Consider the following 21,472-nt stretch of genomic DNA (forward strand, 5'->3'; position numbering starts at 1 on the left):
CCAGGACGAACCTAGTATTTGCCGCTCGGTGAAGTCCAGAACCCTAGGAAACCAAACAAAATCCGCTTAATCGGGGACGCAGAGATCAAAGTATCTAAATACCAAGGTAAGAGATTCCCGCTAATATTCACGGATTAGTGAGAAAAGGAAAAAAGCAAAAAATAGTTATGAAGTTTGCGCTGATTTGTATGGGCACATCACTATTTAGCAAACTTTCTTAAGAAATTAAGCACTCCCATCTTAAAAGCTATTATTTAATTGCATTTGACTGGATTAAATGTGACCTCCATGCAATAAAACAGAAAATATCGCCATTTGAAAATCGGTAACAATTTTTTTTAATTGGTTCTAAACATATTTTTTCAGCATTTAGAAACATCCAAACTAACAAAACTTCACAAACTTTGCTGAAATAATGACATTTTAGTGTAAAAACACCAACTTTTCATAACTAACGCAGATGTGTTGGTGAGTCTCATTTTTGACATTTGCGGGAATCTCTTACCTTGGTACATATTTATATACTTTGCGCAGAGATAACCGTGAACAGCCATTGCGTCAACGACCTTATAATGAAAGGACCGGATCTTACACCATCATTGGTTGATGTACTGACCAGATTTCAACCAAGAAATATTGCTATTGATGGAGATCGGAGAGAGATGTTTCATTAGATAGCTATTCGACCCTAAGACAAACAGTTCCAAAGGTTTTTTTTAGCGAGAAGAGTCGCCGCAAATACTAGTTATGGTCGTAGCCATCATCTTTGGTGCTTCTTGTTCCACATACATGGCGCAATTCATATATAATAAGAGCACATCAGAGTTCATGGAATAAAACGCCGAACAGATGCAGCCCGTTGTACAAACTAGGTATCACCATTCACTGATAAGTAGGAAGTCATACGCATCGTAAGTCGTATTGGGGCTACTCCGTTCGCTTCATACGATGCAAAACTCCCAATAGTTCTGCCAAAACAGCATCGCATAATGGTATTTCTAACTAACAGCTATCACCGCCGCCTTTTACATGCAAACCACGATACGGTTCTGAACGACATGAAGCAGCGATTCTGCGTTCCTGCGCTACGACGACTGATTAGGAAGGTGGCACCAGAATGTCAAAGGTGTAAGGTCAACAAAGCAAACCCACAGTTATGTACAGTATGACCCATAAAAAAATGCGACAGTTTTCAAAGTCATCGTTCCCCTACTTCGAACTGATTAACCTCGCATGTATCTATTGGATAGTATAGTAGAGCCACTAATCTTATAATGGCAAAGGAACATAGACTAATTCCATGCAAATACCTTCGGAAATATAACGTTGAACATATAGATGTCGAAATCGTCTACGCGCCAGAGGCCGTTTTTTAAGGATATAATTTTCTTTCAATTGCTTTCAATCACATTCAATCAAATTTTATTTTCAAAATAGTACTTTTATGGCTGGATAAGGTCTTCAGGAGTTGGTTGGTTCGTCGGACAAGCACGAAAAAAATATTAACTTATAAATTAAGAGACATTTTGTGAAAATTGAATTATTTGACAAATGATAATTTTTAGAAAATATTATGTTTTAAGCATGAAATTTTTTTAAGTACATAGTATTTGTACCTATCATAAAGGTAGGTATATATGCCTTCATCGACAAAAAAATGTTTTGAAAAATGTTCTAACAGTGTTAAGTTTTTTATTAATTTATCTTAAATACGGTTTTTAATATGTAGCACCTTTTTTAGTTTTTGTTTCCTAAACATTTGAAATTATTTTTAAAATATTTTTCAAACATGGGCGTATTAAAGAGTACATATTTTTTCATGGTTTCCATGTGTTTAAAAGTTTTTATCTTAGTTCATTTTGCTATGAAAATTATAGGAAAACTTGATTTTATTTAGAAATTGTTAACAATTATAAGGTATCCCATATACGTAACCAATGAATATTTTGACAAAAATTTTAGAGATCCTGTATGACAATGACCTCCTTATTGTATCCTAATCCAAAAAAGTTTAATTCATTGGGATTATTTCATTAAAAATCATCAAATACTGCAAAAAAATGGAATGTCGCATTTTTTTATGGGTCATACTGTACCTCGGATAGCTCCGTTAGCAAAGGTAAGATTGACATCCTTAGTGGAGCCGCACCCGATATGGGCGATCTGGGAGAGCACATACTACTGTGTTCCGCTAAAACGCCTATGTAAGCTTTTCTCGACGGACTACGACATCCAAACGAAGAAACGTTCGAGACCATCGTACTGGAAGCTGGGGCAATTGTCATTTGTACTCGGGAGATCAAGAGGCCCTAACTCCCAGTTATTTCTTGATCTATTTCCCACAAGGAATCGCTCAGCACACAGATCTACCACTAGAGTACCAAAATGCTTTGCGAGATAGTTGGAAGTTAACGCAATGGATGATCGACGAGTTTTGGCGACGATGGGTGCGACCATCCGTTTTCGAACGGAAGGTGTTGCGTACCATCTACGGCGGAGTATAGATGAAAGACGGGACTTGGAGAAGGCGAATGAACCAGCATCAGCTGCTGAGAGAACCGACCATCGTCCACATAATCGGGAGGCTACGGTGGGCGGGTCGTCATCAGGATGACGGATATCAACCCGACTAAAACGGTTGTCGAGAGTCATCCGACTGGTACCTACAATACTACAATAAGACGTGGTGCGCAGCGAGCTAGGTGGGTCGATCAAATGGAGCACGATATGCAGACGGGTCGTCAACTTTTCCGGGCCCATCCTGATGAGTTATACTGCGATACCATCCTTACGAGGTGGTTCGAGCAGATGGATGGCATCCCTTAGTGGGGGAGTTAGTTCGTTCCCGTCCACTGCTGAATACGTAGTCATTTGCATCGCTACCTTGATCTCCCATGCCGACATTCTCTTCGCCATTCAGGTGCTCGTCGAAGTGCTGCTTCCAGCTTTCGACCGCCTCACGTTTGCCCGTCAGGAGGCTCCTGTCCTTATCCCTACACATTTCGGCTTGCGGCACGAATCCTTTGCGGGAAGTGTTGAGCTTCTAGTAGAACTTATGTGTTTCTTGTGAACAGCACAGCGACAGAGCCTCCATGAACATTGCCTAGCAGAACCTCTAGAAATTTGTTATGCAGTTAATTTGAAAGCAGCTACAGGTGCTCAGTATGGGAGTTCAACTAAAGCCTATTAACCCTTATGTGGATAGCAGGGTACACGGGTACCTTTTTGAACTGGGAGCGGGACATTTGGCATAAGGTCGTTTGGCATAAGGTCACTTGGCATAAAGACATTTGGCATAACGGTCATTTGGCATAATGGACATTTGGCATAATCGAAATGCACCCTTCTTTATTATGCCAAGTGTCCATTATGCCAAATGACCGTTATGCCAAATGCCTTTATGCCAAGTGACTTTATGCCAAACGGCTTTATGCCAAATGACTTTATGCCAAATGACACAGACCCTTTTGAACTTCAGTTGCCAGAAAATAATGTTTTCTTCAGGAATCTGAAATTTGGTGACATCTGAGGGCATATACATAGATACCAAGTTGAAAACGGTGTTGGCGAGGGGGAGTTGAAACGGTCATGATTTTGTCAATTTCTAACCGATTTTGAATCTGTTCGCACCAATCGATTCAGAAACTCGTGTATTTTGGGATTTTGACCGAAATGGGCCCATACATTTTCCGGGAAATCCGGATTTCTAGGGACATGTTATGAAATAAGATATCATCAGGAGATTTCAGCAAACTTCCTACAATATGTATATCTAATCATGCGGAAATGCCACAGAATATTATTTCTAGCCACCTTAAGGTTATACCTTAGGGTTTCCATAGAGCAATAAATCTGGAACTGACTCCCTGGGGGATTCCATCGGATCCCGTGGTTTACCATGGAACCGTAAAAGACCATTCATTGATTTCGACAAAACCCCAGCAATATGGACTTCAAACTTTATGAAATTGCCCACGAAAAGCATGTTTGACTATTTGATGACTGTCCTGTAATTTTACCTTAGGGTGGCCATTCCGAAACAGGTTCCTGGGGGGAATGGATGTGTCCATTTACTGATTTCGGAAGAATCCCAGCATCAGACTTCATGAAGATGCCTACGGAAAGCATATTCGACTATTTGAGGACCATTCGGTGATCTCCCCATGGGGTGGCCAATCCGTAGAAGGTTTCCAGGGGCAGTGGATGTGGCCATTTACTATTTTAAGGGTTCTGCCATATGGGTATCATCCTTCACGGAATTGGCTTCTGAAAAAAAGTTTTACTATATGAGGACTTTCTGAAAACTTCTCAGTGAGAAGCTCACCTTGGTGTTGCCATTCCGAAGCAGGCTCCCCCTGAGTAGCAGATGTGGTCATTTACTGTTCAGAACTCTAGTAATATGCGTATCGAACTTTGATATAAAACCTACGAAAACCATTTTGGCTTTTCTAGGAATATGTGTTGAGCGAATCCTTGTTGGCTATTATGCAACAAATTTCTCAGGGGAGCAGAAGTAGTCATATACAAAGAACTGTTGACGTCCCGAATAGGGAAGTGAAATCATCTGGGCTCCTATTTTGGGCACTCTTCTGTTATATTTGACTGAGTTGTTGCGACAAGTACCCAAAATACCGGCCACTGCTTAAGTGGCTTGCTACCCTACCCCTTATCAGTCATTCCAAAAGAGTTTACATGAGCTGCCAGTTCAAAAATTGATTTTACAAAAACTGATACAGATCGGATTCGATTATCCTGAGTCGGGCTTACATGCTTCACAATCATATTTATATCTGGGGAACGGAACGCTCTATAAAGTTGAAATTTTTACATTTAGTCAAGCCAACTTTGATAAGTGATCAGTCAAAATTTCAGCTTCTCAAAGCATTCCGTTTGTGAGATATTATTTTGCGAAACACCAGAACCCGACTCTGGATAATCGAGTCGAACGTGTACTGATATTGGAAATTATTTCACAAAAACTGTTACTGGTATGTATTGCTAGGGTTCAGCCATTCTCAGTATATGTCCGTCCATATTCGATTCCTTAAAGAACCTGTTTTGGACAGGTCTACTGAGCACGTTCGGCAAAGTACTAGATTTGTAGTAATGAGCTGATTTTTTCTATGGTGTGATGTTGGTGTGATGTTAATAATTTTCTGGCAACCATGGTTGACGGGGAGGACCTGGTTCGAGTATCTGACTCATTGGCTTTTTATCCCAAGCTAAAGAGCACGATTCTCGGACTCGTCCTCCTGTCATCATCAGTGACAGCGAATAACCTTAAGATCATGTTAAAGGAGTTCCAGTTGTCTGTATTCTGCGCTATCGACAAGTTCATGACGACACATGACCTAACCGTTCTCCACCTCATGCCAGAAGTTGCCCAACAACTTGACACAAAAGTGAAGCTTCATGCCCAGTTTGGGCGGGCTGGGTGGAGGGAGATACGTGAAGTTGTTTGATCCCGCGGTGCAGCAGACAGCGTCCTCCAATTTTCCCCAGTTGGCTCTAGCTACTAGAGCATGGGTGACTGCACAGCCGGACTGTGCCTTCTTTGGGCAGGTACAAGGGAAGGCTGTTCCTACGGCATATGTTAAGAAGGCGACGATCAAGGTCCCTGCGAAGTTCATTAAGAACAACCCACAGAATCTTCCTGGCATCCGTCAAGCTATGTTAGATGCAGGTATGAATCTGGACTTGCAGGAGCTTACTGACATCGAGTGGGCTAAGCTTATCAATGAGAAATGAATGAAAGGCAGTGGAATACGTAGTTGCTAAGTTACTTTAGAAAACGTAAATTCTCCGTTTCTGCACAGAAATGGTGCAAGAAGCATGAGTATTATGATTCCTTGCCTAATTTGATGTTGTTTGAGCAAAACTTTGGGTAACTGTGTTGTTGAAGAGTCAACAAATGGAGAAAACAAGAACATAGTTACCCAAAGTTTTGCTCAAACAGCATGAAATTTGGCAAGAAATCGTAATACCCACGATTTCTGCACCACCATTTCATTTGTAAAAACGGAGAAATTACCTTCTCATAATACAAAAATTCAGATCATTACTACATATCTAGTACATCACCGATCGTGTCCTTTTGGTTTGAATTCTTGTATAGCGTTAGATACTGTACGGATCTCACCGTATGCCAGAAATTAAGATATATTAGGTATAGAATTGACTTAGTTCTTTCCACAAGTATCAAAAATAGGTACACCTGCCCAAATCAGGCCAAACATGTCTAAAGGTCCTATCTGCAGAAGAGAGGCTCTCTTTGGTTTCCCTCTCTTTCGTTAATATATCAGCTGTTTATTTGTGTTATGATTGTCTCCTTGCACTGAACGATGGTCAAAACAATCGTTTTTTGATTTGTACTGCAAAAATATTTGAAAAGTGTACCATTACATTGCAATAATTGAAAGAGAAAGTGAACAAAGAGAGCCTCTCAAATGCAGATAGGACCTCTTGAAATGTTTGGCCTGAAATGGTACAAACCCCTATACTGACTTATTTACTTTATCATTCAATTCAGAATCTGAATTTCAGATTGTCTAATTATCAAATAAAATAGAAAAAAAAGTGTCATACATCCAATTATCTATGAGTTACTACTGACAAAAGAATCGATCCGAGCAACATGGTCATCGTCGTTGCATGTTTGCCATAAGGTACAAAGGGGCAAGTTGAAACGGGTGGGGCAAGATGAAACACGAAGTTTTGAAATAGATTTCAATACAATTTGGAAGTTTATCCTTCGCTAAAAGATTGTTTGAATCAAAAACTATGTGTTATGGCGATCGAACTATTTATCATCATTAGAAAACATCATGTTAACCCGCTGTTTCATCTTGCCCCACCCGTTTCAACTTGCCCCGGTGTACCTTAAACTCAAAAACTCAAACATTTATCTGATCCTTTTACCAATGGTGCCAGAACAGCAAATATAAAAAAGAAAACTGTTGCGAGGGTGCTAATGATAATGACTCGCCGGTGCAACCACAACGCCCATATAGGTACCGTGTACCCCCGTTAATTCGAACGAAATCAAATGCAAACCAGCTGCATATTTCTAATCACCATTGACATTTGAATCATTCTTAGTTTGAAAATATGTAAACTACCGGGATCGAATTTAAAACAAAAGAGGTCTAACCAACGAAGATGAACGGTGTTCATAACGTTTCCGTTCAGTTTAGTGACGCATGGTTTACCAACCGCTGGGGAAATGGGAAACAACCGCAACGAACACACGGGAACCCACGAACTGAAGGACCCCCGTTTTACTTGCAGTTCTGTGCTTTTTTTTATCGTTTAGCATTGCAACCAATATCTAGAGGTTTGTTTGCAAATACCTACTGTTTCTGCATATCCAGATCTATAAAAGTGGCGACAAGATTGCAATCAGCATATATTATTTTAGAATAAAGGTTGCGTGCTGAAAAAGGATGACGGTCGTTTGACAAATTACCGACTATAAATTGGTCAATACTTTCTCGTGTTGATAAGGTTTGTACATCGTTCTATTTAAATTGAATAGCGGAGTACTTTGGAATCCAATATTTCTTATAGAAAGTGGAAAGCATTTAATTTAACTAGAGTAGATAAGTTATAGCCTTACAGTTACGGCCGCAGATCGCCAAAATGGAGGCCATTTACCAGTCCGGCCGTGGATGTTTTCTGCTAGGGAACTCTCGTGACTTCCTAGACATAGTATATCAATGTGCTCCACATATTTGTAACATTCAAATCGAAAGAATGAATGATAGGCACATAAATCCCTCCAAGTATCAACTGTGAAGAGGGGTCATTCATAAACCACGTGAATTGAAATTTTATTCTGTTCTCCCTCCCCTTCGCAGATTTCTGTCCACATACAATTGTTTTCCAGGGTCACTTTTAAGATGCAGAGGATTGCTCGGCCTGTTGCAACGAATGTCTAACTAACATTCCTTCCCTTACTCTTAAATAAAGACAAATCAATCAATCCTTCCCTTATTCAGTATTGATTTTACGGACATGATCGATGGCCTTGTTGGTTCAAAAACATTGAAGCTTGTCCAGTTATATGCTATCAATGTGTAATAATTAGTCAACAAGTAATAATACTTCTTCTTCTTCTTTATGGCTCGACGTCCCCACAGAGACTTGGCCTGCCTCGCTTCAACTTAGTGTTCTTTGAGCACTTCCACTGTTATTAATTGAAGGGCTTTCTTTGCCTGTCATTGCATGAATTTGTATATTGTGAGACAGATACAATGATACACTATGCCCAGGCAGTCGAGAAAATTTTCCCGACCGGAACGGGAATCGAACCCGCCGTCTCCGGATTGGCGATCCATAGCCTTAACCACTAGGCTAACTGGAGACCCCAAGTAATAATACTGTATAGTTTATAACAACCACAAGATTTTTCCATTCCGAATTCCAAATTACAATCTAAATCCAAGCGAATGATGAAACACCAGTATTTTAGAAATAGTTTGAGTCTACATTAATAATTCTCATTTATTATGATGCATACCATATTAAAAAAAAACTCAGATCAAGATGGCCCTAACAGGATGAAAATGTTTTATATAATAAAGCCTTTTATTGTTAATACTAATATCAGCGTCACGTGGAAAATTTCGAGGGGGACGGTTGTTCATGCACGCGCTTCCCACAACTGTCTATCACACACGAATTCGCTTTTGATTCCTCTTTGTTCTACATATACTGAGTTCATTGAGATGTCCTACCTACGCAATTCCGGTTCCGTCCCCAAAAAAAAGCACACTTACCCACTCAAAACGCGGAACACATACTCTCACACATGCAATATCTTATCGTCTGCTCCCGCCGACGCCGGTGATCCGTTCCTACTCCGGTCACTATCTGCTGCTGCTGCTGCTCCTCCGCGCCGCCGTTACCGCCTTCCAGAGCTGTCGGATTTCCCCCTGGCGCAGATCCGGCGTGGTGAAGAAGAACAACTGCTCGGTGGCGTTCAGCTTGTTCTCGATGATGGCATCTTTTTGGCTTTTGTTGAGCAGCATGCTGCCGGTCGGGGTGATGGTCGCGTTGATCCGCTGCGCTATCGTGCCCGTCAGGTGGACATCGTCGATCCAGAAATACGGCTGCTGTTGGGCTTCCCGGTAGAGCAGGAAGGCCACGTCCGGCGTGTAGATTATCGAGTAACCGGGACAGTGGCTGGGGTAGTACTTGTTCCGGTACTCCGGAATGCTAACGTACCACTTGGACCGATGGGTCCGCTTGACGGGGGCCTTCCGGATCTCCTGACAGAATAGTAGCCTCCGCCGTTGGGTGGCCGTTTCGAGCACGTCGTACAGTGCGGGAGTATTCACGAAGACGTCGTCGTCCGCCTTCAGGATGTATTTGGCTTCGGGGCAGTGATATGTGAACCATTTTAGAGCCATCACGTGCTTGTAGGTCATGTTTCGGTAGGCGTCCAGGAAGCTCCCTTGGACGATGTCGTCGTACATGCGATTCTCCTGCTCTATCCTCCGCTGCAGGATACTGGAGTTGACCGCCCCCAGTAGGAAGACGAGCTTTGCTCGCGGATCGTGCTGTCCCCAGGTATCACGGATCGTATTGCGCTTGTACCAATTGGTTGGTGCCGAATGTACTAGTACTAAAACTAACGGTGATCGTCGCTCGTCACTCTTAAGGCTATCACGTTTGATCCTCTCGCTACTGTCGCTACTACAATTGCTAAAGTTGATAGTGAATCTAAAATCTTTTAAATCTATTAAATTGGTATAGTCATCTTTTGGCAACCGTTCGACTGGATTGACTAATGATCCTAACGCACTGCTCTGGTTCCAACTGTCCACCGTAGTAGCACTTGCATCATCACCGACGACCCCTCCACCTCCGCCTTTGGACAAGGCATAGAAGTAGTAACTGCTGCTAGGTGGGGCCACGGCTAAGTGAGGGGAGTAATGGGTCAGGAGGGACGGTCCTTGCATACCTTGGGTGTCGCCTTGGACACCAGTAACGGTTGAGGTGGTGCCGCTGCTGCTGCTGTCGGCTTCCTGAAGCGACATGTGCCATATCGTCACTACCAGTGTCAGCACGATCAGAGCCCCAAACAGTGGACGACGCTCGAACATGACCCTGGTGGGCGCCACCACAACGCCACGGACGTAGTGGCGCACTGTAGCTGCGGTAGTGGCTGGCGGTGGTGTTGGTAGTGAGGACAACGCTAGCCGATTAGTGCCTGTGCGATTTTCTCATCGTGCGCAGCTGCTTGGCTCTGGAAGGGTAAGAGAAGAAAACGAGAACATCATTAAGACTACATAAGAACACAAATAGTGGTAGTCGGGCAATTTGGCGAATAGGACGGTATGAGTTTTAGTGGGTTTTAGAGGCGTTCCGGGGAGCTGCTGGGGGTTGCATAAGCGTTTCATGGGGCTTCATGGACGTTCCATGGGATTTTCGCGGTGTTCAATGGAGTTTCATGGTCGTTCCATGGAGTTTCAGGGGGTTTTAGAAACGTTCCAGTCGTTTTTCAGGGGTTATAGAGGTGTTCCGGGAGTGTTGCAAGATAATTGGCGGGGGAAGGGGGTGGTCAAAGTGTCCTAGGGGCAGTCCAGGGACTTTTAGGAGTGTTCTTTGGGTTTCAATGGTATTCAGGAACGTTCCAAGAGATTCCAGGTGGTTTCAGGGGCATTTTTGGGGTGTTTCAGGGGTGTTCTAGAACGATCATGAGGGTTTCACGGCTGTTTCAGGGGGTTTAGGGGGCGTTCTGGAAGGTTTCGGGGGAGTTCCAGGGATGTTCTAAGAAGTTTTAGAGGGTATCAGAGAGTCTCAGGGGCGTATGAAGACCTTACCCTGTACTTAGTCAAAGATAAATTGGTAGGTAAAGGTTTAATACTATTAATCACAAAAGCGGAAGAACTGGATCGGGGGCGAACGTTCGGAGATGATTCTTAAAGCCGGTTCCAAGGAATTGAAAGGTTATCTGGGCATCAAATATCCAAATGCTAGAAGCTCAGAAAGTGGAAAGCCGAGAAATCAAAGCAGAAGATAGCAAGAAGGGAGAAGGCCAATGCTGTTTTGAATGCAGATCGTGGACCACTGCTTGAGAATTGAGGCGATTTTATCCGGAAGTTCGATTAAGTCAAATAGTCAATGGAGACTGGATTCCGAAGCACATTGTTAACCAACGTGGATTCATCGATGGACAGGAACTCCCAAAAAGACGTTTGAGTGGCCAACGGAAAGCAGACCAAATCTAAAAGCCGCGAATTAGGATCTATGGTTGGGCTAGATGGCGACGGCAATCGTCGGTTATACCTTTGAACGATGTTCTGTTTGTGCCTGACATGAAATACAACTTATTATTATCGATGAAGTGTTTGATACAGAACGGATTCAAAGTTACGTTTGGCGAGGCTGGTGCAAGTATTCATGGCGATGGAGTTGTAGGAACTACAGCTGAGCTTTTCGGAAACCTGTACGTGTTACGACAGTTGGATGAAATGGCAACTCTAGTTATATCTTGCGCGGATTGGCATAGAGATTGTGACGCCGCTCTCAAGATGCGAAGTCTCGCGCACGGGATTGAGCTGAAAGGTCGCAAGTGCTCGGATATGTGCGAGCTTTGCTTGAAGAGAAAAATGCAAAGAAGTCCATTTCCGAAACAATCTGTGAGGAAGTTGAAAGCCGTGCTAGAGCTGGTACATATAAACATTTGTCAACCAATACATACAGCAATAGTTTTTGTACCGAAGCTTTGGAGAAATGGTCAAAACGCAGTTTGGAAGAAAACCGAAAATCATGCGTTCTGATCGTGATGCAGAATTCACTGGAAGGCGTTTCAAAAAATTCCTGACATCATAAGACATCTGGCTGCACAATATTCCCCTCAGCAAAATGGAGTGGCAGAACTGAAAAGTAGTTCCCTCGTAGAAACGTCCATATGCTGATAGATGCCGGGATAGAAAATCGATTTGGGCAGTGCAGTGACAACGGCGAACTTTAATCAACAATACTTTACCTACAGTAAACAAACCTGTTTATTACGACGTAGCAATGTAACAAGTTTCAGGGGCACTTGAGGGGCTTTTGGGAGAGTTCCAAGAGATTCAGGGGGTTTGGGAAGCGTTCTAGAGGTATTCCAGATGGTTTCAGGAGTGCTCCAGAGGTATTCCAGAAGGGTTTAGAAGGCTCTGATGCCTTATGTGTCCTAGGGGTGTTTCAGGGCGTTTCAATGGATTAAAGAAGCGGTCCCATGGGGTTCAGGGGGTTTCAGAGGCGTTCCAGGATGTTCGAGAGGTGTTATAGGGTTTTTCAGGGGTGATGCAGAGGGATTCAGGATTTCAGGCGGATAAGGTTTTTTCCAGGGGTGATTCAGGAGGTTTAAAGGGGTATCAGGGGATCCCTGATATTATCTGAAACTCTGAAACACCCTTACGCTTCTCTTAAATCCCTCTGTAACTTCCTTAAAAGTCCCCCTAAATCACCCGGGATCTCCTTCGGACGGAACATTCATGAAATTCCTTAAAAACCTGGATACGTTCTAAAACTCGTCTAAAACATCCCTGAAGCCTTTCACAACTCAAAAGCACCCCTTCTGAAACTCTCATATGTCTGGCAATATCCGAATTAGTTTTGCAATCTCTTCCCAAAGTTCCGAGGCCGGCACCGTTGATGACTTTATTGAACTTGAGCTCTCGTGTTGATGTTTTAGCTAGTCCCAAGACTCCTTTATTGATTCTCCGTGTTTTTTTATACATCATAAGAACCAATCTCGAAATAGAACGCTATGTGCTCATGAGTTTAATCACCGTAAATTTACCAACTGTAGTTAGAAGTGTAAGCGATTAATACATACGTTGATACTGAAAATTATACATTTATTGACGGTAGGTCAGGTAGAAGTGATTTATTACCAAGCTAACATTTTCGCCACTTTTATCGGCACACTAATATTCGTTCGCTCACTGGACGAAGGACTTTTTTATAAGGTTAATCATTTGCGGTTGCTGGTTGGCACGCAAACCGATGCGATATACGGTAAACGTCAGACGCCAGGTACCACCTACCTTTACCCTACTACGGTAGGAGGGTTTCGATATGCTGCCATTGTTGTGCGCTCGCACCTCTACTCTACTACTAACTACAGTAAAAGTTCACACGAAACACTCCAAACATGCTTGATAAGAAGTTAATAATATGCAAATCTATGGAAACATAAGACGTAAAAGCGGGTTGCGTGTTGCGCATTGGAAGGTTAACTGGAATGTTATTCTCAATTTCTTTGTTTGACGATGGTTATATAGTTGACTGGTGACAAACAAATGTTTGACTTGGCTGATTTGTGGACTATATCTGCCAAAAAAACATTTAGAAGATTGGTGAGACCCTGAAGACTCAGAATAGAAATTTGGAAAATGTCTTATGTAACGAGAGAGATCTTGCGTCACCTCGCAATTAAGAGACTAGTGTTCCAAAGTGATGGATTGTACAAATGTATACGTAAATTTTATAAACAGCCAAGCTAATACAAATAGATGAGAATACAGATTTAATATATACTAACTATTAGTACAATCCTCACCACTTAAATACTTATTCGATCAAACACAAACCAAGTCGACACTTATAGTGACGAACCGAACAAATTAGATATTTTACAAAAACAGATATTATAACAAACATCAACAGGAAAAGTATAGATCAATTCTTGAAAAAATCCATCTCTACGTCGAGAAAACATGCTATTGTTAGAATTTGAGGAAGAACTGACGAAAGAATTCCACGTGGAATCCTCGAAGGAATTCTAAAAGTAATCCCCGGATGAATTCCGCGAGGGATCCCCGAAGGAATTTCCGAAGAAATTCGCAGAGGAATCACCAAAGGAATTCCAAGAGAAAATCAGGAGATATCCCCGAACGAAATTTCGAAGGAAGGACCCCCCAGGAGAAACCCCAAAAGAATTCTAGAAAGAATCCCCGAAGAAATTTCAAGAGGAACCACCAAAGGAATTCCAAAAGGAAATCCCGAAAGAAATTCCAAGAGGAATCGCCGATGGAATATCAGGAGGAATCCCCGAAAAAAGTTTAGGAGGTATCCTCGAAGGAAGTCCAGAAAAAAAATCCCGAAAGAATTCCAGGAGGAATCTCCGAAGGAATCCCCGAAAAAATTCTATAAAGAATCTCCGAAGGAATTCCATGTGAAATCCCCGAAGAAATTACAGGAGAAATCCCTGTAGGAATCCCAGGAGAGAATTCCAGGAGGAATCTCCGAAGGAATCCCCGAAAAAATTCTATACAGAATCTCCGAAGGAATTCCATGTGAAATCCCCGAAGAAATTACAGGAGAAATCCCTGTAGGAATCTCAGGAGAGGGCACCGAAGGAATTCCGGGAGGAATTTCCGAAGTAATTCCAAGCGGAATCCTCAAAAGTTTTTTCAAGAGGAAACCACGAAGGAATTCCAAGAGGAATCTCCATATGAAGTCCAAAAGAAACCTCCGCAGAAATTCAAGAAGTAATCCCCGAAGGAACTCTAGGAAGAATCCCCGCATTCCGAAAGAACTCTAGTAGAAATCACCGGAGAAATCCTGGAAAAATTCCATGAGAAATTTCTGAAAGAGATTCAGGAGGAATCTCCAAAAGAATTCTAAGAGAAATCATCAAAAGAATTCCAGGAGGAATCCACGACAGAATATCAGAAGGAATCCATGAAGAAAGTCTACAAGGAATCCCCGAAGGAATTTTAGGAGGAATCACCGAAGAAATTCCAAGAGGAAACCGCCGAGGCATTCCAGGAGGAGTCCCCAAAAGAATTTCGAGAGGAATCTTCGAAGGAAGTCTAGAAGGAAACTCCGAAAGAAAATTAAGGAAGAATCCTCGAAAGAATTCCAGGAGAAAATCCCGAAAAAAATCTAGGAGGAGTCTCCGAAGAAATTCCAGGAGGATTTCCCGAAGGAATTCCAGGAGGGATCCTCGAAAGAAGTTCAGGGGAACCCCTGAAGCAAATTCAGGAGGAACTCCGGAAGGAACTCCGGTAGGAATCTCTGAAGGATTTACAGGCGGAATCTCTCAGAGAAAATCTTTCCGCGTAAGGGTGGCTTTGCAGGAGGTATCCCAGAAGGAAATCCAAGAGGAATTCTTGTAGAAACTCCATGAAAGATGACAATGATTTTATTGCCCTTTTCCGGCTATACCAGTCGGCTAGTATGTCTGAAATAGACGTAAAAACTTGAAGTATTTTTAGGCAAAGTACGTTTAATTGGCAAATTGAGAGATAAATTTGTGAAAAAATTACCACTTGTTTTGGTGGGATTCGAACCCACGACTCCGTTATTGCTAGTCCGGCGCTTCAACCAACTAAGCTACAGAACAAGTTACAACTCTGCAGAATAGAAAGTCAAACTGGATTCGAAGCACCACCCTAAACCGGGTCCGTCTTTCAAAGAGAGATAAAGTTGTGAAAGACGGACCCGGTTTAGGGTGGTGCTTCGAATCCAGTTTGACTTTCTATTCTGCAGAGTTGTAACTTGCTCTGTAGCTTAGTTGGTTAAAGCGCCGGACTAGCGATAACGGAGTCGTGGGTTCGAATCCCACCAAAACAAGTGGTAATTTTTTCACAAATTTATCTCTCAATTTGCCAATTAAACGTACTTTGCCTAAAAATACTTCAAGTTTTTATGTCCATGAAAGATCCCTCGAAAATATCCTGGAAATATGCCTTATTAAAATCCTAAGGAATTTATTGAAGGAACTTCAAGATTCCCTGAAGAAAATCCTGTTGGAATTTTTGAATGAGCTTCTGAAGAAATCTCTGATGTAACTCCTGGAGGCACCCGAAGTCCTCCTGGAAAAATTGGAATTTCAATCTACAATTTAAAAGAAACCCAGGAGCGATCCCTGGAAGAATCCCTAAAGGAACTTCTTCAGGATTCCCCTAAGGATATTATGAAGAAATCTTAGAAGGAACTCTTTTTTTTTATCTGTATTAACGAGCTTTTTAGCCCTAGGCTAGTTCATCTCGGAACCCACGCTTTACTTCCCTCCCGAAGGAAGAACTCACATTCAGCGAGTTTGTCGGGAGTGGGATTCGATCACAGGTCCTCTGTGTGATAGAGAAGAAACTCTTACATAAGAATCCCTGAAAAAACTTCTGGAGGAATCTCTGAATTCCCTTGGAGGTGTCCTTGGATACTTCTATAACATTCTCTGGAGTCCCTGGAGAGATTTCTGAAGGAACTTCTGTAGGAATCCCTGAAGAAATTCAGGACAAATCTCTGAAAAAAATATCTGCAAGAATCCCTGAAACTCCTGGACGAGTATCTGAAGGAACTCCTGGACTGATTTATGTAAGAACTCCTGTAGAAATTTGTAAAGGAACTTCAGAAGGAATCCCTGCAGGAACTCATAGAGTAATTTCTACCTGAAGAAACTTCTTACGGAATTCTTGACAGATCTTCTTTATGGCTGGACGTTCGCATTGGAACTTGGCCTGCCTCTCTTCAACTTAGTGTTCTTCCACAGTTATTAATTGAAGGGCTTTCTTGGCCTGCCATTGCATGAATTAGTATTTTGTGTGGCAAAGTACAATGATACACTATGCCCATTGAGTCGAGAAAATTTCCCCGACCGGAACGGGAATCGAACCCGCCGTCTCCGGATTGGCGGTCCATAACCTTAACCAATAGGATAACTGGAGACCCCTCCTGGTGGATCTACAGGAGGCATTTATGAATCCTTCTGAAAGAATCTCAGAAGGGACTTCTGGAAAGATATCTGAGTGAACTCCTGTTCAAATAGCTGGGAAACTTCCAAAGGAAATCATAATGCCTGGAGGCATCCCTGAATCCTCCTGGAGCTATTACGGAAATTTCTGAACGAACTCTTGGGGAGATCACCTAAGAAACTTCTGGAGCAATCCTTGAAAGAACTTCTGAAATAATCTCTGAAAAATGTTCATGAGGCATCTCGAAGGAGTTCCACGAGGAATCCCTGAAGGAATTTCAGGAGGGATCCTTGAAGAAATTCCAGAAGCGATGCAGAAGGAATTCCTGTAGGAACCCTTGATGGAACTCCTTGAGTGATTCCTGAAGGATCTCCCTACAGAACACCATGAGAAATCTTTTGTTGGAAGGTCTTCTAGAAGAATACCTGAATGATCGACTGGAGCAATCTCTGATGTGTCTGTAGAAGGCATCCCCGAATCTTCCTGAAAGAATTTCTACACCAAGAACAGGAAAATAGAAAACGATGATTATAAACATGTTCCATTTGAACACTAAGCTCTCAACTGTGGATAGCTGGTCTGTGTCAGTTGGGACCTCACGTCAGAAAGAAGAAGCATATTGTTTATTGTTAGACAATTTCTAAATAAACATTCTAATAATAAAATCGTGAAAACGCTAACGTTGTAATTCCGTATAACCTTCCGCTCCAACAATTACCCAGAACGACATCGACTGGTCGTCTAAATCGGAACAAACAAATCGTCGACTTTATACCTATATCTATTCAAGTCACACAAAGCTTGGATCATACTGCGGCAGCAGTGGATTATCGTAAGCCTTCGTATGCTTTATGATGGTTCCTTCCCTCTTCCATTGCCTTGGGTGCCCAGAATTTGTGCTGCAGCACTTACAGCACAGCCGGGTGTCACCACTTATTGAAATTGATACTTTGCATGGTTGGTCAACTACCGACCGGCGGCGCACCCTCACTACTATCTACATCTACAACATCGGTTTGAATTTAACCCAGCCATTCGGTTGTGTTTATCGACAACCAGCCAACTTACTAGCCGGCCGGTGCAGTATTTCGTGTCTGTCCATATCGGTGAAGTCAAGTGAGAAGCTCTCTGTTGGCAAATGAGCCTACGTTTCCAAGGAACACACTCTTCTTCGATATGCCAATTGAATTCGATTCAATTGACGATTCAATACAGTTTTGTCCACTGACACAAAACGGACACTTTGAGTAAGCTATTAGCTGATTATAATTTTAAAAGTAATAAAAAGATTTCCCAAAGATAACAATACGTGAATTGTGATATTATTTCTCCATAGAAATTCCAACTAGTACGATTAAAAATCTGATATCGAGCCGATTCTCGTCGATATTGGATTTACACATATTGGATATCGTATCGACAATATCGGATTTATCGAAATCTTCCCAGTCCTAATTGAGCATTATCGAATTTAAATTCCGATGAGTGATAAAATTATCGCCTCTCTACGGAAACTCGTTTATCGCATTTTGCCGTTATCGTCACATGAGTGTCTCCCCACAGCTTATCTCCACGCTTAGATCTAGTTCCGTACCGGCATCAGACATGGGCTTCAGTTTCACTTGACCACCATCGAAAATCATGCATTATCAATGTTTGCATGTCCGTCCATTGCATTGCAGGCATACCAGGCGTTTGTTGCTGATTCAATACCCATCCTCCATCCTGAACCAGAACTATGTCGTCGAGACTGTCGTCATAGCTGTCTAGACGGCCGCTCCCGTACGGATCTTGGCGAACTCTTGTCTGCCACGCCCGCCGGTCTACGTCGACAATTGATGCATACCACCAGCAACGTTTGCCTAGTCAATTGTGATACTTAGCGTTTAATGAGAGGAGTTTTGCCTTAAGCTGCGGCTGGTCACGAACGGATAGATTATAAACTGTGACTGGGTAGGTAGGTACGTACGACGACTATTATAAAGGGGACTTTTGCACTTTTGCACTGTTATCCTGACAAGCTGGCAATGTATACGAGCGTAGTGTTGCGTGATGTGTGTCATCTGCACGCAAAACTATGATCGGCGCCGATGGTGACACGGTGATAGACAGATAGGGTGATTGACCTTTGTTAGTCCAAGCCGTAGTGGACGCAATAGACAAAACACTACTCATCACTAAATTTATGTAAATTTGTTGAACACTATAATGACGATGTTGAAAATGCTTTGACATTCATATGCACAATAAAAACATGTGCTCGATGAACAAATTGAGATTTGAATTTTGAAAAGAAATCCGCGGACTCCGGTGGGAATCGAATCCACGACTCTTCGTCGCCAAACTCGATTCTATAGCCGCACATGATTTACATTTTTCCACAATTCAAACTCCCGTCTAGCGAATTGAGAATCGTGGGTTTTATTCCCACCGGAGTACGTGGATTTCTTTTCATAATTCAAATCTCAATTTGTTCATTGAGCACAATGCACATGTTTCTGTTGTGCACATGGATATGAAACCATTTTTAACATTGTAATTTTCACTTGGCTTGGCCAGCCAAAGCAAAATTAAGAAATTTGACAAAGAAGGGATTGAAAAAAAGTTTCTTTTCTTTCCTACGTTCACAGTAAAGTGTAATACAACGCCTACAAGTTATGCAACCAAGTAAACTGTGCCGTATCACAGTAATCATCACTTAATCTATTGATTGATTGATTGATTTGTCTTTACTAAAGAGACTGCCAAAAACATTTAAACATTTCCCAACAACATTCCGATATCCGCATGAACTTGCAGATGCGGTGAACTCTACGGCTTGACGTAGCCATTCTCACCTAAGAATAGAGGATCATCAATGTTCACTATACTGCGGCTTATTGTTCAAAAGTTGTTGAAACCTGAAATTCGTAAGCTCTGACGTTATGAAAAAAAAAATGTATGACCAAATTGTATGACCAAATTTTGGCCGTACCACCCTAGCCGAGAGGTATAGTACGTGCTTCTCAATCAGCGGGCTAGAGTTCGAATCTAGTTCATTATTTTACTTACATATGTTTTATCTCTCGCTCCGGCTCTAGTGATTGCTAGCTTGACTTTATTTGCGATAGAAGACGTAAAGTTGCGTCAAACGGGCCGCTCCTTTTATGTGCATCCAAGTGAACTTAAATTTACATGATTTTTTCTAAGAGTGTACCTGTTATATTTGAGTTTTTAAAGATTCAGGTAAATTTCACGTATGAATAAATGCTAACCAAATATAAACACAACATTTTAGTTTTTAGATAACAAAAAGGTAAGAAAATTCTATCATATAATAAGGACTGTATCGTTAATTATGAGTACACCTGAAAATAGCTGTATTTGAAAATGTTTTATTTATTTTGTAAATTGAATTCAATTACGTTGTTTATTGACCATTAGAAAAGCCCATGCCATCATTGTATAAAGGCTGAGTCGATAATTATTGTGCCATTTTCAAGCTAACGTAACTTTTTTCCTACTTCACTAAAATCAACCAAATTTTGCACAGTTTCTCCTTATAGTCTATTGTTTACATATAATGAATTGAGAAATTATCAGTGAGATTCCGGTCGATATAGAATAAATTTAGTTAACAGTTCTAAAAAAGATGTTGTACAATCACATGCTAAAATCAAAACTCATGGTATCGCGCCTTGGAACAATCAATGATTATACATTATCGGATCATCTTAATGTTCGTCAATAGGCTTCAGGAACGGTTGTCAGTGAAACATAAGCTTGGAGCTGGGTTAAAATCAGGCACGATGCGCATAAACAAGCCAGAGAGCTTTAATTATTTGTTTCAAGTGGAGCCTGAACATGTCCACATGGAGGGCGTTAATTGAAAATGTCGTGAATTTCACTAAAACGCATCCTAAATTTGAACCTATACCAAAAAGTTGAAATACATACATATACTAAACTACTGTAAAAATTTGGTTCCATTTCGTTAATTGTAGACAATTTGCGAATCAGTTGAAGGTAGGGTGGCACAATAATTAACGACTCACCCTTTATTTAATTTTTCGTGGATCTTGCCAGCTTTCGCACCTTCTTCTTGATGTTCTTTATAAGGTTTTTGACAACCGTTCCATCGATGGTTTTGCTTGGGCTTCTTGAATTTTATGACGTCCTCTGCTTCTTAATCATTCCTTCCGGTGTATTTCGACGTTCATATTTGGGAGAGTGAAGAAAAGTGACGATTTCATACCACATTGACAAATTGCTTGCCAAACCAACACATTTTCCCAATTTTTTCGCAAAAAATCGATTTCTCCTAATTCGGAATATCCTTGCCACGCTTGACAGTGAAAACTGTGCCCCTGGAAGTGCATTGTAGTCCAATTTGACATACGTTTCATCATCCATGATTATGCAAATGTAATTTTTGCTCAAAACATCTTCGTACAGTTTCCAAACCCGAGTTTGCACATAATCCGCCAGAATTTGACTGCGTTTTGGACATTTCTGTTTTGGGTAGGACTGCAGAGAATTACGCTCCTTGGCGCGCTGAGCAATACCAACAGTCGTTCCACACTTTTTTGCACAATCTCTGATGGATACCTCCTTTTTTCTTTCAAGATTTAGCAAGTTTTGTTGTCCAAATTTGACTTTGACGCCCCGGTTTTCTGCTGCGTTCGGGTGAGTCTTTCGGTGTGTTATGCGTACCAAATCGTTTGATAGCATTTTCGACAGCAAAAACCCAAACACCTTCAACTTTAGCTAATTTTCTTAGTGAAAATCATTTTTCA

At 41.7% G+C, this 21,472-nt stretch overlaps 1 protein-coding gene and 1 long non-coding RNA gene across 4 annotated transcripts in view; both read right to left on the minus strand.

Annotated features, from left to right (window-relative positions):
* Positions 1-993: 993 nt before the first annotated feature.
* Positions 994-5,383, minus strand: LOC134288400 (uncharacterized). The gene is made up of 2 exons (XR_009997940.1): positions 3,464-5,383; positions 994-3,221 (listed from the first exon to the last, which is right to left on the minus strand). It is a non-coding gene; the product is annotated as an uncharacterized LOC134288400 (long non-coding RNA).
* A 3,101-nt stretch (positions 5,384-8,484) lies between these two features.
* LOC109404591 (lactosylceramide 1,3-N-acetyl-beta-D-glucosaminyltransferase) overlaps positions 8,485-21,472 on the minus strand; it is a 142,742-nt gene continuing 129,754 nt past the window's right edge. For all 3 annotated transcript variants that reach the window (XM_062853187.1, XM_062853186.1, XM_062853185.1), the window contains one exon: positions 8,485-10,249. In XM_062853187.1, coding sequence (XP_062709171.1) covers positions 8,868-10,106 — 1,239 coding nt within the window. In that variant the 5' untranslated portion in view covers positions 10,107-10,249 and the 3' untranslated portion in view covers positions 8,485-8,867. The remainder of the gene's footprint in view (positions 10,250-21,472) is intronic.

The sequence above is a fragment of the Aedes albopictus genome, chromosome 2, assembly GCF_035046485.1.
Source record: "Aedes albopictus strain Foshan chromosome 2, AalbF5, whole genome shotgun sequence".
NCBI classification, from domain to species: domain Eukaryota; kingdom Metazoa; phylum Arthropoda; class Insecta; order Diptera; family Culicidae; genus Aedes; species Aedes albopictus.